General features: G+C 46.7%; 11 protein-coding genes across 11 annotated transcripts; 6 read left to right on the top strand and 5 right to left on the bottom strand.

Annotated features, from left to right (window-relative positions):
• Window positions 1–994: 994 nt before the first annotated feature.
• Window positions 995–1949, top strand: N7455_004505 (uncharacterized protein; the record flags this gene model as incomplete). Its single annotated transcript, XM_040956704.2, has 3 exons — window positions 995–1334; window positions 1407–1602; window positions 1670–1949. 3 exons carry the CDS (start codon window positions 995–997, stop codon window positions 1947–1949), a joined length of 816 nt encoding a protein of 271 aa, XP_040812720.2.
• Window positions 1950–2448: 499 nt separating this feature from the next.
• N7455_004506 (MDR family MFS transporter) lies at window positions 2449–4159 on the bottom strand (the record flags this gene model as incomplete). Its single annotated transcript, XM_040956749.2, has 2 exons — window positions 2449–3783; window positions 3839–4159. 2 exons carry the CDS (start codon window positions 4157–4159, stop codon window positions 2449–2451), a joined length of 1656 nt encoding a protein of 551 aa, XP_040812797.2.
• Window positions 4160–6690: 2531 nt separating this feature from the next.
• N7455_004507 (RTA1 domain-containing protein) lies at window positions 6691–7578 on the top strand (the record flags this gene model as incomplete). The annotated part of the gene is made up of 2 exons (XM_040956803.2): window positions 6691–7090; window positions 7148–7578. The coding sequence occupies 2 exons, from the start codon at window positions 6691–6693 to the stop codon at window positions 7576–7578; spliced, it is 831 nt and encodes a 276-aa protein (XP_040812837.2).
• A 565-nt stretch (window positions 7579–8143) lies between these two features.
• N7455_004508 (RTA1 domain-containing protein) lies at window positions 8144–9127 on the bottom strand (the record flags this gene model as incomplete). Its single annotated transcript, XM_040956843.2, has 3 exons — window positions 8144–8607; window positions 8668–8910; window positions 8971–9127. 3 exons carry the CDS (start codon window positions 9125–9127, stop codon window positions 8144–8146), a joined length of 864 nt encoding a protein of 287 aa, XP_040812741.2.
• Window positions 9128–9695: 568 nt separating this feature from the next.
• On the top strand, window positions 9696–12836 carry N7455_004509 (uncharacterized protein; the record flags this gene model as incomplete). The annotated part of the gene is given in 9 exon segments (XM_065604821.1): window positions 9696–9873; window positions 9940–10367; window positions 10428–10783; window positions 10848–11008; window positions 11066–11326; window positions 11624–11933; window positions 12002–12167; window positions 12252–12446; window positions 12462–12836. The coding sequence occupies 9 exon segments, from the start codon at window positions 9696–9698 to the stop codon at window positions 12834–12836; spliced, it is 2430 nt and encodes an 809-aa protein (XP_065461721.1).
• A 1677-nt stretch (window positions 12837–14513) lies between these two features.
• Window positions 14514–15669, bottom strand: N7455_004510 (uncharacterized protein; the record flags this gene model as incomplete). The annotated part of the gene is made up of 2 exons (XM_065604822.1): window positions 14514–15349; window positions 15375–15669. The coding sequence occupies 2 exons, from the start codon at window positions 15667–15669 to the stop codon at window positions 14514–14516; spliced, it is 1131 nt and encodes a 376-aa protein (XP_065461722.1).
• Window positions 15670–17502: 1833 nt separating this feature from the next.
• Window positions 17503–18717, bottom strand: N7455_004511 (zinc-binding alcohol dehydrogenase family protein; the record flags this gene model as incomplete). Its single annotated transcript, XM_040956735.2, has 2 exons — window positions 17503–18485; window positions 18615–18717. 2 exons carry the CDS (start codon window positions 18715–18717, stop codon window positions 17503–17505), a joined length of 1086 nt encoding a protein of 361 aa, XP_040812740.2.
• An 819-nt stretch (window positions 18718–19536) lies between these two features.
• On the top strand, window positions 19537–20562 carry N7455_004512 (zinc-dependent alcohol dehydrogenase family protein; the record flags this gene model as incomplete). Its single annotated transcript, XM_040956855.2, has 1 exon — window positions 19537–20562. One exon carries the CDS (start codon window positions 19537–19539, stop codon window positions 20560–20562), a length of 1026 nt encoding a protein of 341 aa, XP_040812765.2.
• A 360-nt stretch (window positions 20563–20922) lies between these two features.
• fleA (fucose-specific lectin FleA) lies at window positions 20923–21429 on the top strand (the record flags this gene model as incomplete). Its single annotated transcript, XM_065604823.1, has 3 exons — window positions 20923–20978; window positions 21030–21092; window positions 21165–21429. The coding sequence occupies 3 exons, from the start codon at window positions 20923–20925 to the stop codon at window positions 21427–21429; spliced, it is 384 nt and encodes a 127-aa protein (XP_065461723.1).
• Window positions 21430–21700: 271 nt separating this feature from the next.
• N7455_004514 (GNAT family N-acetyltransferase) lies at window positions 21701–22195 on the top strand (the record flags this gene model as incomplete). Its single annotated transcript, XM_040956853.2, has 1 exon — window positions 21701–22195. One exon carries the CDS (start codon window positions 21701–21703, stop codon window positions 22193–22195), a length of 495 nt encoding a protein of 164 aa, XP_040812792.2.
• A 495-nt stretch (window positions 22196–22690) lies between these two features.
• On the bottom strand, window positions 22691–23989 carry gprC (the record flags this gene model as incomplete). The annotated part of the gene is made up of 1 exon (XM_040956786.2): window positions 22691–23989. One exon carries the CDS (start codon window positions 23987–23989, stop codon window positions 22691–22693), a length of 1299 nt encoding a protein of 432 aa, XP_040812706.1.
• Window positions 23990–26019: the final 2030 nt, after the last annotated feature.

The following is a 26019-nucleotide window of genomic DNA, read 5'->3' on the forward strand; positions in this document are numbered from 1 at the left end:
TTATCTTCATGTGTGCTAATTCTCCCCTCTGCAGGCGATCGGAAGCAACCGATTTGCCTGAGATGTGAGATCAAAGGTCTCGATTGTAGACCTGCGCAACGAAAGACTGTCTTTCGACACGGCTCCACGGCCAATCTGGATGCAAACTTTACGGAATACCAAACATGGGTGAATAGCAGGCCTAGACACTGGAGACCCCTCACACGTTCAGCTCGGTTATCCCAATCTAGGTCTAGCACGTCCGTGTCAAACGAAGATCATCACGAGAGCTCACTCACATTGGGCGGCCTGTCAAATGAGCATCAAAGGCAAGCTGACAGTTACCTGAGTGCGATAAATTTTGGATCCGTTGAGGCAATCGAAAATATTCAGAATGAGTCCTCACATGCGGGCTCGTTTAGTGTAGATGGTGGAAGGCCGGCAATTTGCTCTCCCGGCCCATCAACCAATTTGTCGAATTCTTTGATATCGCCACGCCTTGGCAATGGATTACAAAGGAAACAATTGTGTCTGACGAATAGCGATGACAATCCCCGAAACGCCGAACTGGGTTGCCATACAGCCACATTGAGATCTGTCAACACATCTTATCTTGACCATCAAGATTGGGCAGAGGGCTATAGGAATGTTCAAGAATCTTGCTTACTGCGGTATTTCATCGAAGAGCTGTCTCCATGGGTGCGTCAAATCATTTATTCTGGGTCTTTTTGAAAATAACGTTCTATAGTTTGATCATTGCGATGAGCGACGTCACTTTCAACTAGTCGTCCCTCGTCGAGCTAAAAACTGCCTTGCTCTACGAAATGCGGTATTTGCGGTATCATCCCGGCATCTTTGCCGTTTGCCACAGTACACAACATCCCGAGGAACTGTTTACCGCGGGCAGGCTTTGCCTGGCTTAACAAAGTCGACGTCGGTTGAGTACATGTTGAAATGTATTCCGGAATTGACCCAATTCCCCGAAATCCAGGATGCAATACACCAGGAAAATATTATGGCGGCCACCGTCATTCTACGACAATATGAGGAAATGGAAGAGGAGATGGAGGAAGGGGTGATTGGAAACCATGTATATGAGGGAGTCAATTTCCTGGCCATCACCCAAACAATCATTGACACCATGATCTCCACCCCGCTTGATCATTCCCTCGCCACTGCGGCCTACTGGATTGCCATCCGACAGGAGGTATATTATGCTTTGACTAGACAACGGGCTCCGCAGGTTCGTTTTGACTTGGAGGGCCCTCGAAACACCTCTGTTGCCAATACAATGATTGTATTCGCTAGTGAAGTTGCCAAGTGGCGCTGGGGGCTGAAACAGCCCCGGGAATGGGGTAAGCCTTTAACTTTGGCATGAATAATCAAAGGTGGCGGTATCAAATGACTAACATACCTCGTCGCACTAGAGAAGCTCAAGGCAAAACAGCATCAGCTTCACCAGGATTATCTGCCCGAATTGGAACCACTTTTGGAGCAAGATGCCGATCGAGCCAGAGGGAACATCTTTCCTACTATATGGTACTCATTTGATGCGCAGGTGACGGCGATCCAACATTTGAAATTGGCTGAAATGATTTTAATTGCCGAAAGCCCCTATCTCGAGTAAGTCAAGCTAGATAATCTTGCACTATTAAAGATTCGTTATATCTAACACGTCATCAATCTTTAGGAACGCAAGGGGTGCATTGCATCGCAAAACGGAGGCACAAGTTCGGACTATTGTCCTATGTCTTTGCGGCATCGCATCAAACCATCCCCGATGTCAGCCTGCTCTAGTTAATGCGGTTATGGCAATTACACTGTACGGTGAATATTTCACCGATCAAGAGGAGAGAGACGCCCTCCTTGGTATCATGAACCAAACCATGGAAATACATGCCTGGCCCATGAAAAAAGCTTACCAGTCTCTACAACGGCAATGGGATATATTAGATGATGTTGAAATTTAAGCTGAAACCTAGAGTTGAGGAATATCAGTTAAAAACCCTGCTTACAGTTCTAAGACGTCCTGAATCCCACATACGTGCATGAACCATTCTAATGGAAGGTTGGCTTTGAGAGTCGCATGATCGAGAACCCGCAATCGACTGTTTCTTCACCACTAAGCTGAAATAATTACTCAAGCTGGCATTTGGCCCGTGGCCCAAGGAAGGTGTAGGGGGCGGGGTGTCCTATTTTGCACACCATATGCTCGTACGTATCAGGCTAGGCGTGAGAGAAAATGATAAAATGTAGGTGAGATAATTGGGCGAGTATCAAGTCGTACGACCGCCGCACTGGGACGATCGTGTTCATATTTTGCATGAAACAATTAAATATACATCATTATTCTAAATTCTCTAAATAATAACTCGAGTTGCAAGACCTGACTATGTCCATACCCCAAGGCCTCACATTCCAGACATCCATCTTCCGTGTTTTGTTTGGACTAATCTTAAACACTGAATGCTATTGACTTGACGACTTAGCTTCCTCATCGGGAATAACAGGCTGAGGTTTTGGCTTGACACTCCTCCAACGGATGCCAAGGGAAAGGAGAAATGCAACGGCGGCAACACTGGTTGCGACGTAGAACGTCGTGGTGATTGCGTGGTTGTATGAATCTAACACGCCTGGAAGGTCTGCTGCAGAAACCACGTTCCTTGCTTCGGCAGAGCCTGCGCTGATAATCTTCCTCACCTCGTCGGTGTCAAATCCCCAGCTGGCCAGTCGCGAGTTAAGTTTGTTATCAAAGAGGGCCTCCGCGATGGCGAGGTTCACGGAAGCTCCGAAGAATTGGAAACATTGCAGTAATGAGGTACCGACAGGGATATCTTCGGGCTTCAGGACTGTTTGTGTCGCAACATAGGGCATTGAGAGGGTCATTCCTACTCCGAGACCCTGAAGGACTTGGAATGGTATCCAGTGCTGGTGTGGAGTGGTTAGAGAGAAGGTGGAGAAGAGTCCCGTTGCTATACTCATCAGGCTTGTGCCGAGGAGCATATAGGGATTAGGATATCCGAGATACTTGAGTGAGGCGCCTGTCAGGGTCGCAGAGAGGACATCGGACAGCGCGAGAGGGAGGTACATGAGTCCAGATTTCGTTGGCGAGGCACCTTTGATGACCTGGAACCACTCGGGAAGGTAGTAGATCGAAATGTAGACAGCGCCCATGGCGAAGAACTCGCTGAAACAGGAGAAGAACATCGTGCGCTCACAGATCAGACGCGGCGGAATCATAGCATCGTCACCCTTTCGTATTTGCCAGAGAGCAAAGACAACACCGACACCGGCGCCTCCAATAAAGAGCCCAATGATGGTAGCACTCTTCCAAGGGTATTCAGTGCCTCCCCATTGAAGAGCCAAAAAGACCATGATGATGGCGGGAGCGAAAAGAATAGCGCCCAGCAAGTCCAAATTTTGCAGTCTGCGAAGAACGGACGGACCCTTGATCGAGTCGCGCATAGGCGGCTTGAAGAAGAAGAGTAGTGAGAGGATGGTAACCGCACCGATAGGGAGATTGATCCAGAAACACCAGCGCCAGGTCGCATGCTCTGTGAATGCACCACCTAGTACCGGTCCGATGATGGTAGCAATGCCAAAGGTTGACTGAAGGATTCCGATATAGAAGGGTCGCTTGACGAGCGGACTAGAAACCGCAACAATACAGAAGGCTCCTGTAAAGCATCCTGCCGCTCCAATTCCGGCTATAGCACGGCCGACGATAAGCATGGGACTGTTGACAGCAAGGGCGCAGAGCAATGAGCCAAGCTCAAAGATAGCAAGACTTCCGAGGAAAATGACCTGATACTGTTAGGACTTTTTTTTTTTTCCAACCAGGAGTTTTAGATAAGTTCACCTTCATAGGAAAGCTTCCAAACAGTTTACCTGCGATAGGCTGCAAAGCGCACATCGCAAACGAGTATGCACTTCCATACCAGCCAATATCACCGGTGCTGTTGAATTCTGACGTGATCCGAGGAATAGCCGTGGAAATGATGGAGGAGTCTAGCGACATGAGAAATATAGAAAGAGAAAGTCCAGTGATGACCAGGACTAGTGGAATCCCAGTCAGCTCGTAGTCGCTCGCAACATCTGTTCGAGAAGAGCCGCTGTCGGTAGCCGACAGGCTGTTTGCCTCGGGGGCGCATAGATCCTCGATGGGAGGCTTCTCAGCCATTTGCTGCGGCAGTTGAAATAACGAGGTGGTTCGAATTGGAAGAGTTGAACAAATGGAGACAACAACCTTATATAGTCTGTGAACTCTAATTGATGGATGGCCCACTCCCCCGGTCGCGCAACCCACTTTCGGATTAGTGTACATGAATCAACATGACTCATGGTTGCTCAAGAAGCATCATTGGTCCGCAGCATCGACGCGCCGAATGGTTAAGCCTCCTTGATTGACTGCTTTGCCTGTACATCACCATGTTCACTCCATATTTTTAAATCTATTAATTATTCCTCAGCATTATTGACTCTACACTATCGCTGGGCCTTATATGGGGTGTCGACGGCTTTCACTTGGGATGTTGGAAACCTTGTAACGCTTGGATCATCAAGGGCAACAAGCCACTTCGACGCTTACATTGTTTGCTTCTGACAAGCAACCCCTATTTCGCAAACCCCGTGATCAGGTCGAACAATTCTCGCACGAATTCCACAGGTCGGTTCTAACATTTAGTCTGTAATACTGGTGGTGATAGACTGCCTGTTTATTACATACAACCTTTTCCAGCTACCGTGTAGTACGCCTCTATCAGAGTTGTTCTGATAATTAGGATACCACGCTCTAAAAACCGAACCTTTCGAGACTTCTAAGATGGGCAATCCACGGATTTCAGTATAGGTCTATCGCCTTTGGGAGAGCAAAAGAGAAATTGTCTACCTGTCTCAATATTACACCTTCCATTTGTCTATCGATTGCAAACACAACGATTAAACCAGACCAAAACAGACAAATGATGATTTTGAATGCATCATTAAATGCATTTTCCCAAATATAACGATTCTACGCCGTTTAAAACTGCAAGTCAACCTCGATGCTCTGCACCAGACCAAATAAGACGGTCAAAGAGATGGCGACCCAAAACGGATACCACTGGCGTACATCGCGCTTGTCATTCCACCACTGCGTGATATTTGACGGCCGAGTCTCGTCAAATTCATTATCTGTATCCTTCTCGGTTTTCCTGAAACTATCAACTGCTCTTGGATACTTGACATAAAGTATGATATTAGGTCGAGACCTATCAACAGGAGTCACATTTTCAACTATCTAACTCTCCACATCCGAGTCGCTCCCAGAATATGAAATAGATTTGAAAACAGTGAAGTCGTCACACTCTTGTGAAAGGCTCTCCTAGTTCTTTTGCCCGGATGGTGATAGATGGTATGGTAGAGTACCTTGGAAAAGACCACTCCATCCGAGGATTTGTTTCTTCACAAGTCTCGAAGACCGCGTCCTTTCCGACCTCCATCGAGATTGTCCCTTGGTGCAATATATTGTCGCTGACCCCGTTATCAATATCCTTTGCTTTTTCAGTTCAAAACAAAACAGTTCCTGATTCATCCCTTGTTTATATTTTCCGAGCCTGCATAGTCTTCAATGTCCACTGTTGCTCTGCTAAATTGTCAGAGTAAGAGGACAAGAGTGTAGCAGAGGCTAGCGCTTACCTTGAGAAATTGTCACTTCTGACAGTTCTTTCTCCTAGTAGAAGACGAAAGTGCCGAATTCTGACCTCTCGCATGTACTTTTGTTGGTTTAGACTCGGCGTCCATAATATTTCTTGGTCAGGATTGACGACCGTAAATATGCCCGCCGCGAGTGAGACGGACGTGAGGGCACAAGCGAGCACGATAATTATGATAACAGAATTGCTGACCATTGTGCATATATTGAAATTAATTTTTGAAAGATGACTTGAGGCCTGATCTGAATGGCTCTAAAGCCTCTTAAGTAGTCACGAAAAAGAAAAAAAAAACGTCCATAAATCAAGAAACGTGCAGTGTATTTCTTTCAGTGGCTTTTCACTGAAACTATTGTGGTCGTCTTCAAACATAATATGGATGCCTAAAAATTACTCAGAGGGTTTCCAAGGTTTTTATGCTAGCCCGGACTACCCTTAACGTCACAGAAGTGGATGCGAATTATTTCTAATGACCTTGCAATTGTCGCGTTCCTATCCCATCCGCGTAAGGCGGCATACACTCAACCAGCTCAGGACCATACCACTATCTTGGCTGGTGGCATCAGTATGCTCCCTTGTTTGTGATGCGGCTCAAGTTCTAGTTTGATTCAGCTAAATAGAGGAGCAACAAAACAACCCCACCTTTTCGAATTACAAGCGCCTATGGAGTGTCGTGGAAAGGAAAGTGGACCGTCGGTTTCGTATTCGGCTTTTTCCGAGCCAATTCTATCTGCTGAACTATATACCAAATGCTTGTTGAAAAAAGCTTTGTAACTCCATAATTAGCACTTCATTCTGGCTGCCTGACGTGGAAATTATTTATCGCAAAAACGGATCAAGAAGCAGTGTTTGAGTCTGGTCCATAAATAACTTCGTAATGTACTTCGGATCTGGCCATCTTCCTCCCAATATAAAAGCATTCCATTCCCAAATCCATCATTTCAACTATTGGACCTATTTCTCAAGTCGCTCGTTGCTTTTCCTTATTCGAATCATCGCACTTTCGTCTTTTTTATTCACCATGTCTGATTACGTTCTCTACAACTATATACCCTCGCTGGCAGCCGCAATCATTTTCTTGATTCTTTTTAACGCGATCACGATTGGGCACATCTTTTTTGTTTGGAAGCACAAGACAAAATTCTTCATCACCTTCATCATCGGTGGTTTATTTGAAACTGTTGGATATGGAGCACGAGCACTCAACGCCCACGAAGCCCCAAATTACTCGACAATGCCATACGCCTTACAGAGTCTCTTTGTTTTACTCGCTCCTTCCCTGTTTGCGGCATCAATTTATATGATCCTTGGCCGGATCATACGTCTGCTGGATGGTGATTCCAAATCTCTTATTCGTGCAACAAGGTTGACCAAGATCTTCGTCCTGGGCGATGTGCTAGCATTTTTCATGCAGAGTGGAGGTAAGAAGTGGTAGCTCCTCCCCACACTATGGATTACTTATTAACTTTCATACACAGGAGGCGGAATTATGTCTAGTGCCAAATCAGCCAGCAGCTTGAAACTCGGCGAGGATGTCATCATTGTCGGTTTGATTGTCCAAATAATTTTCTTCGGCTTCTTCATTGCCGTCTCGGTCATCTTTCATAAGCGGATGGCGGGCGATCCCACTTCCGCAGCAATGGCTACGTCGGTGGACTGGCACCGGTACATGCTTGTACTGTATTTTGCAAGCGCTTTGATTATGATCCGTTGTCTCTACCGAGTTATCGAGTATATTCAAGGATCGACTGGCTTTCTGCAAAGTCATGAGTACTTTGCGTACATCTTCGATGCTGCGCTCATGCTTTTGGTCACCATCATTTTCCTAGTCTTTCACCCAAGTCAAATCATTTCTGAGGGACATCGTAAACTTGACGATATGGAGCTCATGCGTGGGGATATGGCATAACTGGATCTAGAATAGAAGCAGAACTAAAATAGCCTGGTCTGCATTCAATGTTTTATTTCATATTTTAGCTGATTTCACTAAACTTTCACAACCCATTTTAAGCAATGTATCTGCCTCGTATTCATTGATAAATATTAATTAGCTTACCTTAAGTTGGATCCCCACACTCACCATCTATACAAGTATCCCGAAACCTCCTTTTGAAAAGAAAGAAGAAACGCATGGTTAGAATCATAGAAATGAAGCAACGTCACATTGATGAAAAGCTAACATAGTAAACAGTTAGCAAGCAAGAAGTAATCTGTATTATTCCACGTTGTTTTTTACATGACGCGTTGCCTACGGTCCACTCATCAATAGTATGCCTTCACGTAGGGTGTAACTTGAGTGATATGATACAAATTCGAAAAGAAATGTCATCTTGTATGTTTATATATGCATCTAAAGCAAATACGAATGTGTCTAAAGAGGGAACTCGGCATTGGAAAAGAGAGAATAAAATATACCGAACTGATGCTGACAATTGTACTCCTGAATATTCGTTGAATCATAAACCTTTTACCTCCTAGACCTGCTCCTTCGGCCGATCAACGGAACTCTCGGTTGGACTAGAGTTGGCAGGTCGGTCGTTCTGCAAAACCTCAGAGGGGTGGAACACGTTCATGATCACCATAACCAAGAACATCATGGCAGCATCAAAAATATACAAGAAAACCTCGTGGCTGATAACGTAGCCATTGTTTCCTTGCGCAAATTCGATGAGACGATAGGCGGATCGAACGACAATCAACAGACTAACAGCATAGCATGCAAAGAGAAGGCTGGGCCAATTTCTGGGCAAGATAGATCTCCGGAGTTGCATTGTCCGTTCCGACTGTTGTGTGGGTGACTGGAGAATTCTCATATGGAAGAGACCGGAGGATATAATAAAAGTACCGAAGAAAAGAAGTTGGACACCGAGACCCGCGATGATGACCCACTGGCCAATAATTAAGGACTTTTCAGATCCACTGCTCATAACACCGCCACCTAAGAGAGTAAGTCAGTTTAAAAATCTTAAATCGAACGTCCCTTCTATTGATTGCTTACCTGCGCCTTGGAGGATAAAGGAAAGAATATCTCCACCCACAAAGATCTTCGTCATAAGACGGACAGGTACATAGCTCAGATGTTCGCCTTGGAGGAAGGTGATGATTCTTCCGAGAACCATGTAAATGGAAGCTGCGTAAAGAATCGGTGCCAGCAAAATCAAGAGTTGCTGAATTGCATAAAGAACGGTTGATGTTTGGTTGTAATGAGCGGCGGCACGAGCGATATAACCTATGATTTGGACTGCGATGGACATATTTATGAGCTATTGAAGCGACCTTGATAAAGATGGCATAAACTAACATAACCCTCCAGCGATGAACGGATTGAAGTATTTTGCATGACTTCTTATCCGTTGGTAGAGGTGGAAAGTAGTCGTTAAAAGGAAAAGCGCAGCAAAGATTACTGAGCCCACCAGACTGGGCGTGTAATTGTAAAGGACGTAGGTAGAGCTTGCCATATTTGCGAAGAGAATCGTAATAACAAAGTCGAAAGTACGGTTGGTATCGATACTGGAAACTTTTGATCTTGTTGACAATAAAAGACCTGGGTTGATGTGAAATATATAGGCCATTATTTCCGGACGCCCAAGATTTCAATATATTTTTCAGGCAACATAGATTCCAATGTTCCAAGGGTCGATGAACCATGGCGATGCAGAAAAAGCTTGTATGCTATCTACTAGAAAGCACCAACACCTAAAATCTAAGGTTATCTGTGCTAATCTTAGTACATCTAGTGGTGCTTATTATTGCGATTGATATCCGAAGCCGAATACGAACGCAAAGGCTCCACTTTAACCTTAACCAGATGTGGGCCTCGGATTCGGGTTTCGTATTTGATCCGAACGAATGGTTATGTTCTAGAATGCCTGTGGGTTCGTGTTAGAAGGTTCCCCAAGGATCAAAATCCTTCACAGCTGCCTTCGGGATAAGCAAATAAAAGAGGCTGCCTAAGGGACCATACGCCACTGGCGCATCTTTATAATACGAAGGTGTTTTCACTGCTAAACTTCAAGATTCAGCAAAATGTCGTCCAAACACGAGCTGAGACAACTGGAAGAGGACATATTCGAGAACAACGAAATGGGTGAAGATTCACTCACTGACGAGCTGCCACCTACATACAGCTCTCTCTTCTCCGAAGACTTACTACTTTCATCGCCAACCACCACGGATGAAAGGCGCGAATCGATCCTAATCGCAGGTATGAAATATGCAGGAAGAGGCTATATTTGAAAGTCCGTTTGCTAAAAGAACCTAATTTACCTAGATATCGGCCGTTTTAGCATAGATTTAAGCGCGGGAACTCGCACATCTACGCTAATCCAAGAATTTTCATCACCTGCCCAACGACCCCAGGTTATAGAAATTCGAGCCAACAATTCCAGGTCAACTTCACCTGCCAAAAGCACCGATGATGTCAAAGATGCACTTGGAACTCATGAAATCCCACTAGATATTGTTCTGATGCTTGTGGGAAGCAGAGGTAAGAACATCGCCAAGGGCACTCTTACGCATGCACCGCTAATACAGGGTCACTACACAGAGGAGACCAAATCAATTATACTAATCGGCCAGGAACTCCACCAACATGGCCACCGAGTTCGAGTCGCTGCACATTCAATCTTCCAATCACTCGTTCATAGGGCCGGACTGGAATTCTTCTCCATCAGTAACGACCCAGAGCATCCCATCGCGGTAAATCCCCATTTATCCCCTTATCACCTTTGGATTAAACAAAAAACTCATGAGTAACAGGCAAAAGATTCAGCCCTCATGCCTGATTCAAGTGGTCTTGACAAGCATCAGGTCCTAAAAAACAAAAAGGTTTTGCTCAGCACACTAAAAGAATGTTGGACAGCGTGCACCCATCCCGGCTCGCACGAAGATAAACCTTTTATCGCGGACGCCATTATTGCAACGCCTCTTGCACATGCTCATATCCATTGTGCGGAGAGATTGTCCATCCCGCTTCATATCATGTCTAACAGCCCCTGGACACCGACGAGACGATTCGTACATCCACTAGCACAGATCGAGACAGGAAGTGAGATTGATTATCAGTTGCAGAATTATCTGTCTCATTTACTGGTTGGAGAATCTGTGTGGCAAGAGTAAGTATCATCTTGACCCACGAATGATCTACCCGTAGAAATATGGTCATTGACAGAGTTCTAGAGTCTACAGTGTCGTCGATCATTTTCGAAAAGCGGTTCTAGGTCTAGAAAAGCTATCTCTGTCCACCGGAGCCGGGATTTTGAGAGAGTTCAAGATTCCTCATACTTATCTGTGGTCCTCCGGATTTCTCCCTAAACCGGAGGACTGGGATGACACCATTGGTATGCGCACATGCAATTTCGGACTTAACCGAGATTGTTTCTGACACAAATCTTTAGATATTTCCGGCTACCCCAATATCAAAAGCCCATCTCCTTACATCCCTTCAAAGGCCCTGGAAAACTTTCTCCAGTCCGCAATCGAACCTGTATTTGTTGCACTGGATATCACCCAATTGAACAGTCCGGAGTTATTCGTTCAATATGTTGTGGAAGCTTCTCAAAAACACGGAGTTTATCTTCTTCTACCGAGCGGGTTCCGAGAAGCAATTGATATTTCCGAAGCGCCTAAGATTTTCATACTAGAGAATGACCCAAATGGTGAGTCCATTCATTTCTAAATAAAAGATACGCTATCGCAATGATGAACCTAACTGAAAATTTCAACAAAGTTAAAGAATGGCTCATCCCCAGAGTTTCCATGTTGTTAACAAGTGGAGACATTCCAACGATAAAGCAAGGTGTTCAAAACGGGAAACCGATGCTCTCACTACCACTTCTTTGCGAGTAAGTCGCTACTTTCAAATTACTCCGGCTTATCTGTGTGCCCCAGAGTCCGAGCCCTAACAATGAGACTTTTTAGCCAACCCTTCTGGGCAACAACCATTTATAACGCAGGCCTCGGTCCATCTCCACTTCGCGAGAAAGCGCTCAGCAGCGAGACTCTTGTCGAGGCATTCCAGTATTGTTTACGACGAGATGTAAAACAAGTTGCTTCGAGGATAGGCGAAAGGATCCTAGAGGAGAACGGCACTGCAAACGCCGTTCAATCGTTCTATCGCCATCTACAATGGGAGAAGGTTCGATGCAGTGATATCAACACGGAGCCTGTGGTCTACCGTATGCAATTGAAATCATCAGTTAGGAGCAGGGTCGAGACTCATGGGGGAGTAATTTCGACAAGGGGAGGCGGGTCCCCCGTGGAACCGTAGGTGTTTTTTTCCTCTTGGTTGATCCGGTTCGAACTTAAGGATTGCAACTAACCACGATAAACAGGGATGAGTACCCAATCCACACAAGACGAGATAAATCACCCGAGCTCAGCGAAGAAAAAGGTCACACCACCTTCCTTGTGGATGCAAAAGGCGTATCCAAAAGCCTGATGAAAGCCATCATCAAACCTACCGTGTCGCATATCGCAGATGCACACAAAAAACGGGAGGTAAAGCGTCCAAACTTGGCCTAACCAAATGGCATTTATCCATCAGTGCACCCACAGCTAACCAGACTGTTCATTATCGTCCAGACTCAGAATGATGTACCCGTTCCGACGGACCAGAAGGTCGAGAAATATAAAACCCGAACGGGGACGGCTATGAAATTGGCGAAGAATGTGGGCTTTGGGTCTGCGGTTGCTTGTGGGAAGATTGCCGTACTGCCGTTCAAGAGTGAGTTGCTCAACTTCCAGATTTCTCTCGGTCTTTGTGGACTGCTATATTCGGTATCCACCACCTAGGTACTGACGCGGGATTCAGCTGTATGGTATATGAGCGAAACGGCATCATACGGAGTGCGGGCCCTGCAGGGGCTGGATCGCCAGGAACACAAAAGTCACGATCAAGACGTGGAACAAACGTCCAATGTGAAGGATTCTCGGGTATTCGATGAAGGTAACGTGTTACACTTGCGAAGCGTGAAACATACCATTTCTGACGATTTATATGTTGTTACAGAGATCGATATCACTTCTTTGGGCCGAGATGATGCTTATACACGCGCAATCACAGCTTCGGGTATACGTCGGAGTACAACTCAGACTCGCGATAGTGATGGGTTATCTCTCGGATCTCGCCGGTCTCATTCTTCCGCGCCTAGTGGCAAGATGGAGTAGAGAAGATAGTGTGTACATTACGGATCTCAATTTGGTTGTGTTTAGGGTCGAAATTGTCAATACTCTTGCGGTAAAAGTTGGTTATCTGAATCGAGACATTTTAATTTTGAATAAACAAGAATCATTATACAAAATTTCGACAACGTTCTTTGCAGTCGCCTTAGCAATGCTTTCTTTTCGTTTCCTTTTTTTAGGGACTTAAAAAGACGTAATCATACTTTAACCATAATGATGCCTACTCTATAATCTATAATCTCTTCCACAGAGGCATCCGAATATCTAAAAGAGAAGAACAGCCTCACCTGGGTAGGCTCACATACTTGCCCATATATTGGCTCGCGAAGTTCCGACGAAAGCTGAGTTTCCCCCATGTCTGGTTCCAAAACATTCTACATTATCTATCCGACGCGTATATAACTGTTCTCGTGTTAACAGCGTACGAATGCAATTTCTTGCATCTCGGTCTGGTTTCCGGTCTAGCATTCAGACAACCGGCCTAGCCTTACTACGCACTATTAATCCGGCCACGGTGTAATCTTGGCTCGATTGGAGCCTAAGTTAAATTTATATGGAAGCCTAAAAGGTTTCGGACAGAGGAATGACACAATTTTGGGTGAAACCCTTTCTCCTTAATCGGCAGGATTGGTCATCAGCCGAATACGATCCCGAACTCGTATTCGTGATTTGGGCTTTAATTGGGGCCGTGCTGAGTATTTAGTTGTGGTCCCTGTTGATCTCACAATCTATACTTGGGGTGTCTGAGTCTGTATCACACCTAAGCAGGTATAGGTAGTTGATTGGAATAGGCCTAAGGATTTTCCTACATATAATGTTAATAATATTAGACTCAGTGGATGTCTTTAAAGATAACTTTATTCCCCATTGGTTACTTTAAGCTGATACCTAATTTCAGCCAACAGTTTGGTAATAGGAAAGCTTAGCAATATCCAGTAGTTATCTATTCTAATTTCTAAGAGAAACAAACATTAGTACAGAACGTTGAATTGATCAGGGCAAAGACGGGGCTCGGCAGAGCACGGTCATTGTGCTAGTCCTACCTAGTTGCACACGGCTGGTTGATCCCCGTTGGCGCCGCCCGCTGCTTGGCTAGGCTTAGCATTAGCTTCCAAGGTTGTGATTTTAGCTTATGTTATATATTTTTAGTCTTTAGCCGAGCGAGTCTCATCTGGAGTCAAAGCCCCCCTTCACGATAGGCGAGGGATGTAGTACAGAAGTTGGAAATTGACTGCGCTTCTAATGTGATCTCGTGGCCCCTACCGGAGGCGAATTCAATATAGTTGCTTCCATGATTTTACAGTATCTATATAGACAAAGTGCTACGCAGGGGGGTATCCAGAGGAAGATCGTGTTCGGGTGATCCCAGGGGAGTGGGTTGAGAAGTGGAAGCTTAACCTCCATCCTTTGGGTACATGAATTAGTAAGGCGGGGCGAACAGGAATCCCGCTTTCCAGACCTTATGATGGTATGTATCAGGTTACGTATGGGAGAGAATGGTACATATGGAGCATAAGCGGTTGTGTGCTAACTGGAGGCTGTGCGCTATAAATAAGGTAGGAATTATCATCCGGATAACTTTGATGTTATTTTTCCCTCATATTTTGTTTTTAACCGATGCATAATACACACACGAATGGCTGTTGACCAGTATCACCTACTCTATTCTGGGCTGGTGATAGACTTGGGTGCGTGCACAAAGGAGTACGGGGCGTTCGCAGCCAGAAGGAAGGACGGTTTTCCAGTCACTTTGGGGTCCGGGCCGATAAAGTTGCCTGGGAAGCCAACGTCGAATGGCTTTTGGCTCTCAAGATATTCAATTTGCTCCGTTGTCAATCGGATCTTGAGAGCCTCGATGTTATCCTTGAGATGTTCAACTTTGCGGCCGCCAACAAGAGGGAACACATTTGGTGCTTTCGCCATCACGTATGCCAGAGCAACTGCAGTGAGGGATTTGATACCGTGCTCCTTGGCTACCTTGGAAAGTGCAAGACTCATTGCGGCTTCCTCTTCGGTTTGCTCCGCACCCAATATGCTACGGAGGCCCTGTCCCTGAGCTTTCCGTTGTTCAATTTCCTCCTTTGTTTTGAATTTTCCTCCGCCCATAACATCCCAGGGCGCAAGTGCCATTCCAAAATAGCGCGCCATGGGAATGATTTCTCGTTCGAAATCACGGAGCATGACATTCCATCTGCCTTGGTAGATGCTGAAAGGTGTTTTTCCGTGCGATCGGGCATACAAGTTTGCTGCAGACACAACCCACGCCGGCGTATCCGAGATACCCAGGTAGAGTACCTTCCCTTGTTCCACAAGGATATGAAGACTGTCCATAACCTCTTCGATTGAGGTGGTCTGATCCCACCAGTGGAGATATAGGATATCAATCCAATCAGTTTGCAGCTTCTTCAGTGAATCCCGAACACTCATGTGGAGGCTTCGCTTGTGGTTGCCGCAATGGTTCGGGGCATTTCCCTTGCCGAGCTTATACGACCGAAAGTCTGTGGTGAACTTGGTCGCAATCACCAATTGATCGCGGTTCTTGCGTTCGGCGATCCATTTCCCCAATCCAGGTCTCGGATTGCTCGTCCTGGTAGTTGTTTGCCGTATCAATAAAATTTCCGCCGGCTCCATGGAATGCGTCGAGAAGTTTAAAGGACTCTTCCTTGCTCATGGAACCCATTGCTTCCGACCACGCATCGCCAATGGACATGGCTCCGAGCTGCAGAGGGGAGACACGAATTCCAGCCGTAGAGGAGAGAACCCGGTAACGTCCCAACTCGGTAGTTGGTTCCGGAGCTGGGGCCCAAATATCCGCCATGATAAGTCAATTATAGGGCACTGGGGAAAGAGAAGAGAAAAGATGAATGAAAATTCGGGTTGAGGCAACTCGAACTTAGGTTTGCGAAAGTCAAGTATATACACATTTTCTGACAACCTCATGATGTCACTACCAATGTGTTTTTCCTGTTTTATTTCCAGTAATTGGGGTTACTGAGAACAAATCTATTGTCTCATAACCTTGGAAAGCATATGGCGGGCCCACTGTCATCAAGCTGCATTAGTCTCCGTGTACGCGGTCCACAAATAACAATCGGCTAGATTTGGGTCTGGCCACAATATCATATAGAAGATTCATGAGGTAGAATCATGCGTACTAGAAACAACGTAACTCGGTGTGCTATTTATCGAATAACCCGAAAGCAGAGTAGTTGGCTATTGCAAGTGTATTAACACCTACACCTCACCTCGGCCATCATTTTCTTGAAAGCTCCACTCATCCCAATTGAATATTATTGTAACGATAGTGTGGATTATGTGCCACCCTATTATACTCGTCGTGGTTCCGCCAATGAGAGCAGTTCTGTCATCACCGTCCCATGGGATGGCCGATCAAGTTCACACTCCCGGAGAGCTATCCGATCGCAAAAAGTGGCCCCCGAAGAACCTAAATTTGATAACTTTAGGTACGTACATACGTCAATTCCTGTCGAAGTGAGTCCTGGGCGAGATGACATCTTTAAAGGGAAATGGGAGAAGATCGCAGGAGAAATAATGATTACAATGCGAGGGTAGTATCTCAAACTAGCATGCGAAGATGAGTAACTTAAATCATCACTGTCATCACAATGCGGGTATCCTACGGTCACTACCGGTTTAGGGTAATCTAGGCTCATATTAGCATGAGTTCGGACTTTGGAGATATCGCCGGTCACCCAGGCGTATGCCCAGGTGATCTGTAACCACGCTTTAGTCCGACCAATTAGGTTAAAGATGTCAGCACAGCGCAGCTATCTGTTCCCTTAGATAATTTGCTTCGTGCATCGCTGCTACCCTGCCACAATATGTGTTATGTTGTCGCACTTTTCTTTGCGATAGAGTACTCATCTCAAAACGGATTCTCGGTAGCTGTGTGGCGGTGTATTGGGACCGGCCGCGTCGGGGCCAAAATTCAATGGGAAAGTATTAATGTGCGAGGCTCTGAAAGAAAGTGTTCGATACGTTGGTCACCGGCTTTCGTATACTTGGCCTAACAATCGAGATCGAGGGTGGTAGTGCGACAGGGCGGGGTGGCAGCTATTTGTCCTAAGAAAGGAGATGGCTCTGCTTTCAGTCACGGTGCAGCGTCCGCAGCGCTGTTATATTGTCGCCCAATGAAAGCCACTGCAGAGACCCGCTCCCACAGGAAGCTGATAAGCCAATGAAATCAATCCTCATTGCTATTCCTGGACTTCTCGACATAGCCGTCAAAAAAATATGCTACCTGGTATCAGTCACGCGTAGTGGGACCTTAAGGGAAAATATTTAGAAAGCCCGCGATGTGAAAGCAGGAGCCCGGCGGTTTGTTAGCGATATTGCCCGTTGGGTGACGCAATACGATTGGAGTTGAAGAGTAATCGTAATATGTCCAGGCGCTCTATAGTCATTAAGATCTTATACATAAATCTGATTTCCTTTTACCTAAAGGTACAGCTACTTGGAAAATGTCAACGTTTAGTTAGGTCATCTAGCATCGGAATAGAACGTAAATATGACACATGAAACACTTTATACATTATGTCTAATACAAGGTTGTCATTTACAAACCTGTCCCTGACATGCAACCATACCACGTCTCCCGCCTGGCGGGCGTTGTTAGCTCGCTTTGCTTGGCTCAATCGCTTGCACCTGGTGTCTCGCTGGGGCGCGTCAAGAACTTTTGCGCGCGGATTTTTCCGTCTTTAAGACCCTTTAGGCCTTCAGACAATCCCTCGAGACCGTTTTTGCCTATAGTGTAAGGATGGCCTGTGAGCCAACCCTCGCGCAGACCCCGGGCAAACGCTGCGCCCCATGCCACGCCAATGAGCTTGTCGTTCTCATCCTCGTAGTGAACCTGACCGACCATGGAGAAGACGGTATCAACACTCGGGTCAGAGCCCTCGACCTCAGTTTTCATAAAGATGTTAGTCACCTTTGGCCTCCGACCAGCAGCGTCCGGCGGGCCAGCAATGACCTTAGTGATGAGCCTGACCGTGTCATCTTCGGAAACGGTATCAAAGGCCTTCCAGCAGCGGCCGTCTGGAGCACCTCCCTTCTTGACAGCCTCCTGGATTGCTTTTATCAGCTCCTCCTCAGTGGGATAAGCGGTGTAGTCGACGAGGACGTCTCCCTTGCTTTCATCGAGGAAGGGCTTGATAAATTCGCTCCGCTTGCTGCCAACCGTAATGATAGGGTGGATATTGGCGGCCGCTGCAAGCTTGATAGCGAAAGCTCCTGTGGCAGTACTGGCTCCATAAATTAAGAGAGGACGCTTAGTGCCTTCCTTGCCCGCGGCCTTGGAGAGTGGCGACCAGGGCTCCGGTAACTCGAGCTCCTGAAAGAGTGCGCAGACGGATGTGTAGGCGGCCAGAGGAATCGTGGCAGCCTCCTCGAAGGTTGTTGAGTCGGGAATGTGGAAGGTAGTGTAGTAGGGTGCAATGGCGTACTCGGCGAAGGCCCCATGCGAGGTCATCATCTCGTGGAACGCGGCCACGCGGTCCCCTTTGTTGAATCCGACGACATCATCTCCCACGGCTTCCACGGTACCGGCGATATCGTCACCAGTGTTCATATCAGTACCGCGAATGATGGGGAGCTTCCAATCCTTCGGGTTGGAACCTTTCAATAATTCGCGTTAGCTGCCGATCAAACAACTGGGGCCGTGACGCATATACGCCGTCCATGCAGAGACGAATGGTCTAGTGGCACATATTGACCACTGCAGGTCCTCTAAAATCTAGTACTTACCGGCGACGATAACCTTGATCAACACATGGCCAGGTTCCGGCTTTGGGATGGGTGAATCGACGATATCGACTGATGTGTCCTTCCTAACAATCGCTTCCTTCATGATGAGATAGCCGAGGTTCCTTCGTACGCTTTCAGGTGGGGGGCTCGACTATGAGACAAAACGCAAATAGTTTTGGGAATAGGGTCTAATGTATAAGACCAGCATGGCTACTGTGATATTTATATAATCTACAGAATACTGTGACCAACTAATGACAGTATCATAGGCTGATAAATCGGTTCAGGGTAACTAGCTAAATATTAATGGTTGAATCATCCGAAAATTCGATTTCCGCTTCGGGCATGATAGGAACCCTCTTTTGTCCTACATCGCCCACATAATCCTTGGTAATCAGATGGTACCCCTTTTGTGTGAATTCGTATCTCTTTATGGATGTCATATTTGTCTAGGTACAATTGTGCAAGCTAAAGCCTTGAGTCTCTTTATTTCTTTCTTGATATTAATCACGCTTCACATTTGACATCTCTTGTTTCCAGCCGATATGGCTCTCGAAAAAAGAACGGACGCTACAAATGACGTAACCAATACTAACATGAATCTCTAAAGAGAAAATTTGGAACAGCTAATGACATATTCTGTATCTCCATCAGCACTGTTCAATATTATTTGAGATTTGGTGGGATGCCGGTGGGAGCCGAAGAGAAATTGTCAGCTCCAACGGTGCTATCGTAATCTCATCACTAATTCACTTGGAATTTAGGAGACGGCAACGTCATTATTTTTGCCCTAACCGAACGCTTCCTAACACCTCAAAAAGATATTTAGCTCGGCAACTCCCCTCATTATGCTAAATGTGAAGAGACTCTAAATTTCTCGAAATCTTTTCATCAATTGAAAGCCAAAACCAAAAACCTAAACATGACACAAATGAAAGCTGTTCGCATTGCCAAAGCCGGCGACAAAATTACCGCCGAACTTCGTGACGAATCTCTGCCGATTCCAGGTCCGCGCGATGTCCTGATCAAGGTCCACGCTGCTTCACTGAACTACCGCGACACGGCTCTGTTGAGGGGTGAATATCGTGCGCCGACTAAGGAAAACGGTATTCCTGTTTCTGACGGTGCTGGAGAGGTTATTGCAGTCGGAACAGATATCGCACGGATCGCAAAGGGCGACCGCGTCGCAGTCGGCTGCACTGCAAATTGGATTGCTGGCCCATACACCCCGGAATATCGTTCAAGTAGTGTTGGTTTCACTGTCGACGGGCTGTTGGCTGAATATGTGACTTTTAACGAAGACGCACTCGTCTGCATCCCTCGTTATATGTCCTACGTCGAGGCTGCCTCCCTTCCTTGTGCGGCTGTTACCGCCTGGACGGCCCTTAACAAAGTTGAGCCGCTCCAGCCGGGCCAGACCGTGCTGATCCAAGGCACTGGTGGTGTTTCGCTCTTTGCGTTACAATTTGCGAAGATTTTCGGTGCTCGTGTCCTGGCAATCACATCCTCGGATGAGAAGGCCGTTAAGCTTAAAGAACTTGGAGCCGATGCCGTTGTGAATTACAGTACCACCCCTGATTGGGATCAGGAGATCCTTGCTCTGACGGGTGGCAAAGGTGTTGACAAGGTGCTGGATATTGCCGGAGAGAAGACTATCGTGAAGTCCGCAGCATCAACCAAGATCACTGGCGTCGTCATCCTGATTGGATTCGCAAGCGGTTTCGGTGGCGGCCTTCCGCCAATTGATATCCTCGTTCGATCCCTCACAGTAACTGGATCCACTGTTGGTTCGCGGGTCGAGTTCGAAGCTATGCTTCAGGCTATGGAACGGCACCAAGTCAGACCTATAATCGATCGCGTTTATCCCTTCACGGAATTCCGCGAGGCGTACAAAAGACTCGAGGGTGGGCAACAAATCGGCAAAGTCGTTATCGAAATCGCGAAATAAACGACTCATGAGGATACGAGATTGGCTTTTTGAAAAATGGTAGCCTGTATATCGCTTGGACTCCATGACACATGATATATATCATAGGTCTGTCGGAGTGGCTGGATATGATAAACCAAAAGGTTGGCATGAGGGTAACCTTGGAAAGAAGCGCTTGATGACCGCGCCATATTCAAAGCTGGCCGCTTGTCGCCTCAAGGGACCCGGTATGACCATCAGGGTGTATTGTCAGATGGCAGACAACACGATTCAGGAGTATGGAGTAAAGGGTAAGTCCTTATTCCATGATAGCTTTGTCGTCACTCATAGGAGAATACAGATGATGGAAACTGGGAGAAAATGTCAAATCTGGGTTCAGCAATGCCCGGCACGGACATAGCATGCACCGTACTCAAGACTTCGGAACCAAAGATCCGGTAAGTAATGTCGTCGAAATTTGTGTCACAAAATACTAAAAGTATTGATAGTGTCTACTTCCAGCACATGGAGCACGGCATCATAGAAAAGTGCTACGACAGCAAGCACGGCTAGTATGACGGAGCCGCCAAGTTCCCAAAAGTCCAACCCCGAACCTCCATAGCTTGTACTAGTTACATGACTAGCTCAGAAACTGTAGGAATTCGGGTCTTCTTCAATGCTGCGAATATGGTGCTTGAAATGGTTTACGACGGCATGTCCTGGACGGAAGGACATTTCCATGCGGATTGTATACCCGGGACCCAGATTGCTTGCATCAGCTGGATGAATGGCTCGCGCCCAGATGTTCGCGTGTACTTCCAGGCCGGTCACGAAATCTCCGCAATTACGGAGTATGTGTGGACTCAGGGACGTTGGTCGTCTGGGAAGCTTGCGCTTCCTCCTGCGTGATTCTCAACTGTGACACATTCGTATTCGGTTCCATCGAAGTATACGTGTCGAACTGATTGTGATCTAAGCTTATGTCGAATTTCTTTCATTTTGAAAACTATATTATCACAAGGGGGAAAAAGGCGTGTATAGTTGTCGTTCAGCGGGGTAGTTCTGACTCACAATATAGACGAGCGACGATATTCTCCTCAAAAGGCCCCTACATCCCACATTACCAAACGGTCTCCTTGAAAGACATTCAATAGTCTTTATCATCTGTCCTTCTATCATCATGGCGACAATTCTCGGCTCAACGTCCCCACCGCGAAGCAAGCTCAAACTTGACAAAGCTACAATCGAAGACATACCCGCCATTCAGTCCATGGTCAATGCCGCCTATTCAAGATATATTGAACGCATTGGCAAGCCACCAGCTCCTATGACACAAGACTGGGACCAAGTGATCCGCACACATGAAATTCTCGTTCTGAGAGACAACGAGCAGATCGTGGGCTCTATCACCCTCCGTGAGGATGAGCAGACCACCTCACTCAAAATCAATAACGTGGTAGTCAATCCGGGAGAGCAGGGTCGAGGTTACGGGTATCATATGATCAAGTATGCGGAAGTGGAAGCTCAAAATAAGGGGCTGTCCAGCGTAACGTTATTCACCAATGTGAAGATGTTTGAGAATCTCGGGTTCTATGCAAAACTCGGGTTTGTGGAAACGGATCGAAGAATGGAGGATGGGTTTGAACGTGTATATTTCTATAAGAAGCTTCGTTAGTGAGGATTTCCTACCACTAATGAAGTTCATTAGCATTTTGGGGGAGGGACTTAGACTCAGATCAATCATGCCCACTAGTGGTGCCCTGGATGAATTTACGCTCAACACGTTCTGATGCGACAACTTACGGGGAAATTCTTCCAGTCGAAACCAAGTCATGGGTCTTCAAATTCAAAAAACATTAAGTAGCACATGCGAATCGCCATGGTTCGCATGAGGAACGTGTCGGTCCTTTTCCAAGAATATATACATAGAAGGCTCCGTTATAGAAGTGGATGGTGGGAGTATAGAGAGACATAAAAGAGGAAGAAAAGGGAGAAAGAAGAAGGGGATGAAAATGAGACATGAAACCGTAGGGATAAGGCTGCGAGGGAAGGAATACATGTTATAGTGACAGAAAAGGGGTATCGAGGGCATCACACCCCGGGGAAATACAAATGGTAACGATTTAAATGACTCGAGAATAAAAGAAATGTGAAGGTTCATGAGAAACATTCATCTCCGCCATCCTGCATGAGGCGGCGGTCTAGGTGAGGAGAAGTCCTCCTTGCTAGAGCGCTCACTGGACAGATCGTTAGGATAAGCAGGCTCGTGCGTGATCTCAATGGTGGTTTCTTGGTACACCTTTCCGATCGGGGTCATTTCATGATCATGGCCGTTGTGGCCGTGTGCGCTGGGTGAAACGATATTATCCGTTGACCCGTCGCGGTCAAGGTCATCGTTGAAAGTGCCGCCCATTTTGCGGTTGGGATCGGCCGTGATGGTGGTTAAGTTGGTCTCGGCGCCTCGCCTGCCCTTGCTGCCGGTGAATTTGTTGTAGGAGTGGTCCTGGCTGGGTTCAGAATCGATGATCAGGTTGCGCCGGGTGAGGGTATATAGAACGACATCGACCAGCCCGGAGCTGGTGATGATGGCGCCGGAACAACAGAAGAATATGATACTCGGTGCGTCGCCGTCAGCTGTGGCCATGCGGCCTGCGGCGAGCGGTAACGATAGGATGATGTAGACGATTGGGTAGATGGTCATGTAGCCTACAACGCGGCGCAGGCGCTTGAGGCTCTCCAGCTGGCTGTTGCCAAGGATGGCGGAGGCGGCGATCTGCCGGCGCAGTTGGAAGTACATCACGGCGTAGAGAATGACTGTGCCGAATTCGGCAAGGAAAATCCAAATGTAGTGTGTCCATAAACGGGTAGTCTCGAATTCATCGCTGATCCAGCACCAGGCGCCGGAAGGCACGAAGACGTCGGCACCATGCATTGCTAATGGGATTACTACCATTAAAGCCACGAAGCCCCAGACGCCAACGACAAAACAGACAAAGAACTTGTAGGACATTTTGCGTCCCCAGACGACCAAAAGGAATGTGTGAAAGGCGATGGCAAGCACGAAAAGTCCACTGCCGGGGTCTCCAATTTGCAGCCATAGCCCTTGGAGAAAGCATCCGGCTGAACCAGATTCGATTTTATCTTTCAGAATCCATCGTAAACAAATAATAAATGCAAGCGACTGTTGGAAATCCGCCAGAACAAGGTTGTAAATAAGAATGATGTACTGGTTGTAACCGATGTAACGTGTATAGCTGCCGCGCCAGAAAAAAAGTCGATATGTGATGAAACCGAGGAGCACTGATGTTGCAATGAGAGACAGGAAGGCCATAGCTGCGATCGCTATTAAACCTCGTCGGTGCGATTCTGGAAGAGGGTCGATATCAAGTTCGACGGAGCTCGTCAATCGAGCTGCCAGTGAGTGCTCATTGTTCCTAGGCATCAAGCCCATGAGAATGAGTGCTGACATGGTGGAGTATCTTGTCGGTTTGTTTCAGTTTCCAGGGTCTGCTATCATTGCCTGGTTGAATGGTAGAATCAAAGGCTGCAAGATGACGTTCCTGAGGTCCAGAATCTGATCGACGCCGGGCAACAAAAAGCGATATATAAGGCCGACACGAGTGCCAAGGAATGACAAGCTGAATATGCTAAACACTACCTACCCCGTGAACCGCCCGCAATGGAAGATAAACAATATCTCGGGGAGGAGGAAAGGCCACAGGCATAAAAGTTGAAAGCTGGAGGCAATGAGAGAGAAAGAAACAAGAAACAGCACCCCAAACTACTGGGACTGATTAAACTCAAAATTTGATAGGCAAACACAATAGAATGAGACTTAAACCCATTTGGCCTCTTTGTTGGTCAATAGCAGGGTGATCCACGACAAGTTTGAGTGAAGAGTGGAATTGTTTGCGGGAAATATGGACAATTGGGAGAGAGAGTGCGATCTCCATAATAGTTCACGGTCCAGAGCCGTGAATCCCTGTATAACAACGTATATTGTGCTCCACTTACCCTATTTAGCCTACCTTTAGGCCAGATGTGACGCTCAGGTGGATAAAAGGACGCATGTTTCGCACAAGATGCCGAATAAATCGGCCACAAACCTTAGCTTAGTTAGTCTACTCCGTACCAGTCCACTCGATAGACAAGGCGAACTGTCTAGTTGCATACAAAAGTACATACCAAAGAAGGGCATTCGCCGTTTAGAAACGTTACTGCATGGAAAAAGAAACCTCCAATTTTTAGAACCACTAAGAAGGCGCAAAATCCATTCAGATCCCACGAGCTCCGTGTTCTCCGTCTCAAGGCCAAAGCGCACATTGGGCCATTGACAGGGGGCTCAGATCGCTAGTACACTATGTTCGCTGCAGGGGCGAGGCTTCTGGAACACTAGCGGGGGTCAATTAGGGCAAGTTTATTATTTTTACTTCATGTTGAAAAACACCCCCAGGGTTTTCTATAAAAGTCACCAGCAAACTCTGTCCGAACCGCTCAGAGGCATTTACAATATAAAGTTGATCTACCGGGGATATATCACATTCAATATCATCAAATCAACAAAGAAAAAGAATACAAAGCACAATATGGGCGACCAGGGGGGTGACCGGGGGGTGACCCCAGCAAGTAGGAAGAAATGATTTTATGTGTAATCCACCCCGCACACAATAAGCCGGATGCGGATACGGGAGAAAGAGTTAAACGTCCAAAAAACAAAGGATTATTTAGAAATAGAGGACACTTGTGGACACTTAAACCTCTTGGCCATGCGATTGGACCAGGTTAAGCTTCGATCCGCCTCTTGATTCTCCAACCACAAGTGAAAATCACCGGTTTTTAATGGAGTCGACAGGACTGAACGCAAGGTTTTCTCATGTTGTCCGCATAAGAGAATGTCGGTTGTGGAGGTCACGCGGGTGGCAGGCCTTTGTTTGGTCCCCTATTGGCGGTTTAATTTAACCAAGATTTGTTTATGCCGAGAAACTGGTTAGACTGGCTAAAGGAGACTGTTCGTGTTCAGTATGATTCCAACTGGGTAGTACGGCTAGGACGGACTAGTGGAGACTTGCTCCCCTAGTGGATGGGATCAACAAGGTAGAATCGCCGAAAGGATGATTACGCACCACGGTCTGGTTTAGAGCCGCAGCGATCGTGGAGTTGGCAATAGTGGCCCGCCAAGGAAGGAATCTTGGCCCCGAGTTCGAGCGGGAAGTCCACAAGGTAATGCGCACATTTTGGAAGTGTCTCAGGTATGCCTCAAGGGGTAATCGGAAGCATCCGAATTTATATATGCACCCAATTCTGGTTGACAGCTTGAGCTCTCAGGATGTCAGGTACCCAAACGTAAAACAATACCCTGATATCCTCGACGGCATACAACATACAGAATGTGCGGCACATACTTCCTCGGATATTTTGAAACCCTCCCGGGGTTAAAACACCCTTAACGCCATGTCTCATTCCAAACGGATTTCTTCCCACGGCAGTCCTCGCCCCGCT

The sequence above is a fragment of the Penicillium solitum genome (genome assembly GCF_028829755.1).
Source record: "Penicillium solitum strain IBT 25940 chromosome Unknown utg000003l_segment0_segment0, whole genome shotgun sequence".
In the NCBI taxonomy this organism is placed as follows: domain Eukaryota; kingdom Fungi; phylum Ascomycota; class Eurotiomycetes; order Eurotiales; family Aspergillaceae; genus Penicillium; species Penicillium solitum.